General features: G+C 43.8%; 1 protein-coding gene across 1 annotated transcript; it reads right to left on the bottom strand.

Annotated features, from left to right (window-relative positions):
- Nucleotides 1-457: 457 nt before the first annotated feature.
- Nucleotides 458-4,138, bottom strand: LOC135385291 (uncharacterized). Its single transcript, XM_064614515.1, has 13 exons — nt 4,094-4,138; nt 3,742-3,857; nt 3,586-3,667; nt 3,318-3,453; nt 3,174-3,227; nt 2,994-3,101; nt 2,388-2,754; nt 2,142-2,306; nt 1,893-2,073; nt 1,524-1,766; nt 1,208-1,379; nt 763-908; nt 458-683 (listed from the first exon to the last, which is right to left on the bottom strand). The coding sequence occupies exons 1-13, from the start codon at nt 4,122-4,124 to the stop codon at nt 508-510; spliced, it is 1,977 nt and encodes a 658-aa protein (XP_064470585.1). The 5' UTR covers nt 4,125-4,138; the 3' UTR covers nt 458-507.
- Nucleotides 4,139-8,884: the final 4,746 nt, after the last annotated feature.

Genomic DNA, 8,884 nt, shown 5'->3' with positions numbered 1-8,884 from the left:
AGGAGATTTTCTAGAAACATCCTATACATGCATATAATTTTGCAGATTACAATGCCTACAATCGAATAAAACCTAACCTGTAGTCCACATTTTGTCACGAGTTTGTCAAGGTCAGTTCAGGAGCACAGACACTACCATCATCACTACAGCTGATCCAGCTCACCTGCTCCAAGCAACCTACAATTATGCGAGTGTCACACATCACAATATAAATGCTAGCTAGTGCGTAAATTAGGGCCTTGTGCTGGGTGTTAGACTTATGAAAATCAGGGTGAAAATTGCATTGATTGCATTATTTTTGTTTCTCTCAGTGCTTTACGTCTAAAAGAGGCACCTTTACCTTTTGTGTGAAGTGTGATACACATCCAAAGCATCAGCTACAAGTGCATTCCTTTCATTCTTCTCTGTGTGCAGTCTCCCTTCAACTGTGAAAATGCATGGTCATATCGAATCGCATTACAAGCAACCAGTGATTGCACCAGCGGCCTACCTTGCATACGGATGTATCTATCTTTGGAATCTACTCCAATGATTCTGCCTAACTTCTTCGATGCTTGGCTTCTCTCCATAGGAGCTGCACAGTGTTGGCCGCTGCACACGTGGATTTGCCCTCTCGGCACTTTCATATGTTGGCCACTTGCTCAAACATCTGAAGAGCTCTGCGAATAGCTTGTCCACGTAGCCTGAAATGTATAGTATTTTTTTTGAAACTGTGTGTAGCATGTGACACATACAACATGAAGTGTTTATAAGTGTACTTACCATATGACACATTTTCCTTCAGTGGAATGACAACCCACTGTTTCTTTGGTTTAGACCCTTTCAGGACATACTTGTCAGTTCCGTCGTCATTTTTGAGCACTATCCTGGCACTGTTGAAGTTATAGTGCAGTGCAGCAATCTGGGTCCTAGAGAATATATGTCACCTTCATTATTGTTCAAGGTATACATGCAGTTAGAGGAACATCACTACTCCTGTGAACTCATGAACTGAGCTGATAAAATGAATGAACTCATTAAAGCTGAAATGCTGTAAGATGTCAGAGATTTGCAGCACACGTCAAAGGAACCCCAGATGGTCGAAATTATCCATAGTCCTACACTGCGGCATGTGCAGCATGTCGTCACACATATAGGCTGGCTCACCTTATGTGTAAACCTAATCCCTATTTGAATTTCTTTTTCAATGTTGTAAACTAAGCAGTACCTTGCCAGCATGCCTTCATATGTGTAGCTGTGCGACTTTGGTGCAAAATGGATGAGGAGGCTATGGTAGGCTTCAAGTCCATAGGTCTGGTCGCGTGGAGACAGCTTCGGGATGTCAACTAACAGGTACTTTGACATGAGAATGCTGTGAAGCTTCATGAATGGTTCTGTGCCTACAAAGCATACATAAGAACTCGTCATACCAATGTTTAGTATGTCAGTCATTCACTAATTTGGCAACAAGGAAAACCTGGAATATACTTATGACACAACAAGGGAAGGCTCGTACACAATTTGCACTACTGCACTGCACTCACCTTCGAGAAGCCACAGCCTTTCTCCGGGGTCATCATGAAAGCATCTTGGGTGCAATGCATTGGGGTGCGTGTGGACATTGATGACATGACGCATGACAGAAGTCCACTTGGCCAGTAGCTCCTCTCCATTGTCGGAACTTGTTTTTGCACACCAGTACAAGTGCCTTATGATGCTCTCACACCACAGGCCTAGTACTTGGTGTGCCTTTGTTTGTGCTGCTGCAGCAATTTTCTTCTTGATGCCTTGAAGTAGAGGGTTCATATATTTAAATTTGGTGTGCATTACGAAGAAAACATTACAGAATGCCAAATTCTACACTGATGAGGGGATTTCATTGTATTACTTCAATGCCTTGTTCGCAAACTTGCCTTTAGCTACATGCCACACATCAAATCGATGTTTAATGGGCTTGGTCTTCATGAGTGCTTTAATCCCAGTATGCCTGTCAGTGATCAGCATGTCAACCGTCATTTCTTGTTGTTCGAGGTAGCCCAAGACCCGCTCAAGGCCAACCTTTTCCATTTGGTTGCTGGAGGATACCTCTGGTGACTGTAATATATGAAACACAGAAGCAAAGTTCATCGCACACATAATTAATCTCTGATGCACTGAATTACCATAATCTGCTCAAAGTGAAGAATCTTATTGACTGATGTCTCCAGGACTGTGTATGTCCCCATTAGTGCGCAATGTCCCGGAGAATCACACCTGGCGTCGCCTGCAAGTGTTAGAGGCGTTTCCTTGAGGGCGCACACCAAGGCTTCTTCCTCCAACTTCCATGCCTTGGAAGAGCAAATTTTTAAAAAATTAGATAAAGGGAGTCCATCATGCTTTCTGTAAATAGAAAATGACTTGTGCTTTACCTCCTTGACTGCGGGGAAAAGGTAGCAATGCTGCATTCTGAAGTACTGGGTCTTCTTTACGCTGGCAAGCTTCATGAACTGGAATAGTCGCAACACCTTTGTAGGGCTACATCCCGAAAAAAGTATGGCGGCGCTCATTATGATGTTTCCAACTGGCTTTCCACCAAGCGAAGGCTGACTGTACCAAACCCTGGTGTGATTGTTTTGGCATGTCACAGTTACACGTAGGCACGAGCCCTTGCAGTTGAGTTCTGTCACAGTTTTTGTCGTCAAACATTCTGGGCAAGTCTTGAGCAGCTGAAGAAGGCAGGTTTCCGAAACCATGTACATTGGCTCTCGGTGTTGGTGAGTGTCGCTGGTTTCGTGCCTGAAATAAGGGATACCAATAACCATAACGTAGCATGACAGAACTGGAAGAAAACAAGAAAGACAAGCACAGAGGGGCAAGATACAAGTGCCGAGTGTTCGTGAGGATTCGATACAGCGCTTGTATCGTGTCGCTCTGTCCTCTTCTTCTTGCACTGTTTTCTTCCGGTTATTTTGTACCAGCTACCCTATCTCTACACCAGTGTCAAGTAGTAGGAGAGCTTCTGAACATAGGTGTACCCGTCATCTTTAGTAGAGTGCTCAGTAACGCTGCTACTTTCTGTGTGGCTGTTGGCAGTATCACAGTGGTCGATGAATGACCTTTCACAGAGGGAGGTATCCTGCGTCCTATTATAAGGATGTGAACAGTGATAAGCTCCTATGCAGGAGCAATACAAAATGAACTGGAGATTAACATACAAGTTTAGGTCACTTTGGTTGGGGTCATACGTAGTGTCGTGAGGATCACGTATCCTGAAATGAACCATGACAACCTCTTAGTGTCCGCAGCAAATAGATGAGCACGTGAAGAATTTTTCTGCTCAGGCGGTCATAAACACTCACTCTGTTTCACTGTCACTTTCACTCCACACTTGTGATTCATTTGTTGGTACTGGAGTTGAAGAACGGGGTGCAGGTTCAGATGGAATATACCATGTCTGCGTACCCTTCTGATGTGTGCGCATCTTAGTTTGAACACCTGAAACGTAATCATGAACAAATAATAAAATTAGGTACAACCAAAATATACATCTGCTTGACAGGGGCATACCTGGGAAGAGGAACAATAGTGTGACTACAAATTTAGTAATGTTTAAAGTTGAACACTCACCTGTGCTTCTGTTCTTGGAATCTGTCTGAGTTCCTTTGTCACATCTGTGTACGGGAGATGGTGCTTGTGGGGACTGAGGCATCTGAGGGGATAGACATGTTACTCAACAGAACTCCAAGCAAAACAACGTGACATGTGAAGCATGTTGTGACTGACCTCCGTAAACTGTTCTTGCCAGCTCAGGTCAACAGGCATTGTCACAGAGCAGGATGGCAAAGCTGTCTCACTATCTGTAGAAACGGAGATGTGAAGTGCCTGTGGCTGGATAGCTTCTGTAGGAACATGCAGAAACATATTGGAAACTGCATAATATCGAGCAAATGTTGGGAAGCACGCACTAAAAGCAAAAAGCACACGTACTAAACACAAATAGCGTACGTTCGCTTTGTTCGTGCGTTTTTAGCTAAACGACTCAGTCACGGGTCACATATGAAAAATAGAGTGTAAAAAACGAAATGCATGAAAAATGTTGGGTTCCCTGGAATTCCACGAAGCTATGGAACATTACCTGTTTGAACACACTCTTCGGACATTTCCATGTCAGCGCTGTGCAACTCATACTCCCTCACAGCGTCTTCAACGATCTGCAAACACAGCTGTTGCAGTTTACCAATAAAGAGATATATAATCCTGAAATTACCTCCTTTCGTCGTCGTTTCGTGAGCTCCGCGCATTCGTCTGCTGGCGATAGCTCGTCACAGCCAAGAGGAACAGCCCCACGCTTCAAAGTCCTCCGAGATTTCGCCAGACCGAACTCCAACTTGAAGCGATCAGTTATCTCAAAGCTACAGCTCGAGAAATGCGCGGAACAAACTCTGGCCGCTTTCGCCGGCTTCCAGCCCGGTGGTTTGCCCAAGGCGTCTATCCATGCCTTCCGTAATTCCGGCTCTCCCGGAAAACGAAAAAACGAGAGCGTCGGATCTTTCACTGAAGTCCGCGTACAGTAGTCCGAAGCACAACTCATACCAACCATGATGTAGATCAAAGTGGATGACAACGGATAACGCAGGATAGCTATACGGTCACAATCGTCACGCCAACGTGATCAACAGCAAACTGACATTCCGTCCATGTGCGCGATCATGTGACCAAAACAGACGCCAGTGACGTTGTTACGCACATTGTTGCCCGAATCCATGGTGCTGCTGGGAGCAGACGGCGCTTTTCTGTTAAATTAAGTTTGCAAATGTTTTTCAGCGTTTCTGAAGAAAATTTTTCGGCGACATTCATTTTAAGCTACCGCGATTCCACACACACCACCAGCTCAACTATGTTTTTGTTCCGGACACCACCTTTAAGCCCCTTTCTTTGAGTGTGGAAGGGGATGACGTGAACGAGACGGTTACAAAACGTCTCAACGGTTACAAAAAGGGGTGCATGAAAGCGGTTCCACTTCCAAACCAGACTTTTAAGAGAAAAGTTACATGGAGGTTGATATTGATTTATGGAGCACTTGCGAGGGATTCGAAGTGATTATGCAACTTGCCTTATCAAATATAACCGATTACCAAATATATATTTGCGAATAAATCCAGTCTACCAATATCAAACACGGTGTGTTATTATTCCACAACTCAGTCGCAAAAATATTTGTAGTTACGAATAGCGTTTGAAACAATTTCCACTGGCAAACCTTCGCAACATAGCTTTCAGGGTCGTTGCAGGAGAAAATTGTTTCACGAAGCACTTGTGACAGAAAACACTCTTCACTTGCGAAAGCGAAAACGAAGCTGCCTACTTCAAGCACTGCCGTTCCTTGGCAATCACAAAACATGTTTGGCAATCACAAACAAAACGATGTTGGCAACAACCGTCCCACAAGATGGCGATCCCCGTTGTTTTACGCGGGGAATGGGCCAAAAATACATGGCAAGATGGCGACTTTGACCCATCTGCACCATGACAAGGAAGGATGAGAAGAAGGTACAGGGGTTCGGAATACGGGGGCTTCCTTACGCGGAGTGGTACTTCTCCCTTCTAATCCGCGGCATGGCGCTGCCATGCAGGGGGAAGACAGGACCATCTCCCAAGGCTCTAGGTACCTATGCCTTTTGCCCTTAATCTCGATAACGGGTGAGCGGATTTCAATGAGTATGGTATCAAAATACTCTGGAAAGAATTCTGCATCCGAGTTTCAATACGGATATTCCATTTTTCTTCTTAGTTTTTAGCAAGAGAGCTTCAAATTTGCATTCAATTTTTCCCGTGCTTTCCCAACGCCTAGAAAAATGTCAAAAGCGAAAATCAAGAATCTGTAATGACACTCAAATGCACCATTGGACAAGCTATCGTACAAAACAAACCGGATGAAAATCCGTCGAATATTAACCGAGATTAAGGACGAAACGTGTTCCATAGAAAACACATAGGACCTTTGGAGCTGGTATCCCCTCTTAAATGGGTGCGTACACACTAAATTTTTTACACCCTTACCAGTGTTAAAATGGTATAATTCGCAAGATACACCCAGTGAACACCCATCTTACACCCCCAAAAAAACTTGTCTAAAGTTGTAGGTGTAAATAGGGCGTAGAAGGGGGGTACACCAACATAGGTCGAGGTGAGGGTGCAAAAAGAGTGTTCAGTGTACACCCTCCATGCCTTAGGATACTCATTTCAGTGATCACATAGAGCATAATTGGTGTTCCTAGGTTTACTTTCATAAGTACCATCCGTGTAAAAACGAGACATCTCGCAAAAGCATTGTAATAATTTTTCAGCAACAGAATTGTTTAAAAATGAGCTAAAAAGTCCAAAAAGAGTTAAATGACTAATGATTTCATTGTGGCAGGAATTTCGTCACTTTGTATTACAGCCCATGGACACACACATCCACGATCCTGTGATGTGTGCACACGCATACATGTCTGTGTAAGTGTACATCTTCTGAGACCTGTAGACGTCGAGAGATATCGTGAAATTTCTCAGTCATTTGTATTTGCGAAACATGGCACCAAAACTGTCCATTTGAGAATACACATATTTTGCATTATTAGAGCACCTTCACAAAACATAATATTATTAATGAAATAAATGCAATAATCAGACTGTTAGAACAGAGTCATTCTCACTGAACAAACATCACTCAGGGTGGTAATGGGTTACATAATGCAGGACGACCATGCTAGCCGCAAATCTTTTCGAGGCAAAATTGTGACACGAAAAAAAGAAAAGAGAAAACGCTGGAGTCAAGCACTTTCATGATGGGAGCAGGACATATTGAACCATTTACCGTAATTTTACGCGTATAAATCACACCGCAGATAGCCACAGGACCCGTTTTTAGAAACATTTTGAAAATTTTCAGGCAGATAAGCCGCGGGCAGTACGACGAGACTAATTTGTGGGACAAAGGAGACCATAGAAAAGGCCATAATCCCTGTGGTCCATATTCTGGAGTGGCATGGTGTACAACAAAGGAGGTCAGTTCTAGTGTTCTACCAAGATCGGATTGTGCACTTGTTGCGTGCTTTTCATGGATCGACGGGTCGGTGGCCTTCCAGAAGACATGAATCACTGTCATCACTTTCGTTAAAGCTGCTTGGGAAAGGCACCAGGATGGTCAGCCTACTGGAATGTTGACGCGCCCCTGTTACGCATTGTTTGTGCATTGAAAATTTCCAGAGACACTGTCAGCCCTTTCGTTAAAACTAGTGTATGGGGAAAACGCCAGGGAAAAATAGTCATCAGATAAGTCGCACCGGTGAATAAGCCGCAGAGAGCCCGTGAGAAAACAAATCGTGCATAAGTGCGGCTAATACGCGTGAAATAACGATATCTGCATGAGCTTGAAAGAATGAGTCTGAAAGAGTCTAGTTATGTCATGCTCCGTATAGAGTTCAGCTTAAAACAATGCATGCCGTGGATTGATGACGTGTCGGTTTCCTTGCCGATGTAGAAATAGTTGCTCAGCTTCCATATTTTCAAAATCTCGTACAACTGTGAATTGAGACGTATAGCGGACAACATACAGGTGAAAATGGTTGTCAAATTCCACTGGGTCAAGAACTTGTGCAACCCCGAGGATCATCCTATTCACGGCATAAATGTCACAGAGCAGAGCAAACACAGGCAGCTCATCATCGGTAATTTCATGAACAAGCACTGAACCTGATGTGTACAAAGCACCGTTAATTGTGATGGAATTCACAACATGAACATTATCACAAACAATGTCCTCACTGTTTATATACAGCTTCAAAACTTCTGGAAGGTGCTCGACTAGACATTGCTTGTAGCCTGATGTCGCGAGCTTGTTTTCGGAGTTACTCTGTGAGAACAAATACATTTGAAAATATTGATGCCCTGTAGCCAAGCTCAGGGTTATATTTTTGAAGTTCTTGGTCTTGCGGGCAATGTCTTTAAAATATTGGTGTTTCGCCTCAAAACGCATGGCCCAAAGATTGACGAGTGGACCATACTTATAGATGAATGAGGGATAATCAATTAAATAAAGTATTTTGCTAGGGACTGACACATGTGGGAACAGGTCGTGGAAATCCGCCATGAGAAAGTAAATAAGGCGATGCAAATATGGAACGTGAGACACAGGGATCTTCCGGCTCATTATAAGGTCAACCACTTCTCTCAGCAAAACATAAAGCTTCCATACAGGTTCCTCAGAAGGGACTCGATCCCCAACGTAAAGAGTCAGATGTCTAAAAAAGCAGAAGATCTGAGTTGCACTTCCCTTAATGTTGCCTGTGCCATATACGAATTCTCTTGAGGTTTGTTCTGGCTTCTTTTTCTTATCGTGTGGCGCGTATCCAAAATGAAGAAGCTCTCTGTTTGTGTCATCCAGGGAGAAGAAATCGGATGATATAAGGCTGGAAATTATGTGCTTCATAAGAAACGGGAGAATCCCTTCATAAATGTCATGCATGACGTCTGGTGGCAAATGCTGTGTTGGGTCGAATCCCGTGAACGTTAAAGCGCAATGATGCTTAACACCATAGAGAGAAACTGTCGATGCACCAGCGTTCAGCATGTTCAGATGATGTTGGTGAGCCTGTAGAGTTCGGAGCACAAAATCTTGTACAAGGTGTTTGAAGTTAATTTCATGGCGAACAGCCATACAAAATCTGCATATCCGCCCATTCGTGAAGCTGCACTTGAACCCACCCAGTCTGTGCTGGGACAAGTTGTCCCCTGCAACAACAAATACACTTCCTCTGACTGCCTGTCCTTCTACATCGATGCCTTCACTTTCAAAACGGTCGATATCATTTAATAGTGGACGAAGTACCTTGTCAAGCCCATATTTCCCCACATGCTTGTCTTTAACCAAAAGAGCCAGGTA

Source organism: Ornithodoros turicata, chromosome 2, assembly GCF_037126465.1.
Source record: "Ornithodoros turicata isolate Travis chromosome 2, ASM3712646v1, whole genome shotgun sequence".
NCBI lineage: Eukaryota > Metazoa > Arthropoda > Arachnida > Ixodida > Argasidae > Ornithodoros > Ornithodoros turicata.
This window is presented reverse-complemented; position numbering and strand designations above follow the sequence as displayed.

Coding starts and splice junctions, on each gene's coding strand:
- LOC135385291 (XM_064614515.1), bottom strand. CDS start 4,124: ATGGAAATGTCCGAAGAGTGTGTTCAAACAG. Junction 2,074..2,141: donor TTCACTTTGAGCAGATTATG/GTAATTCAGTGC, acceptor CATATATTACAG/TCACCAGAGGTATCCTCCAG. Junction 684..762: donor GAAGGAAAATGTGTCATATG/GTAAGTACACTT, acceptor TATACATTTCAG/GCTACGTGGACAAGCTATTC.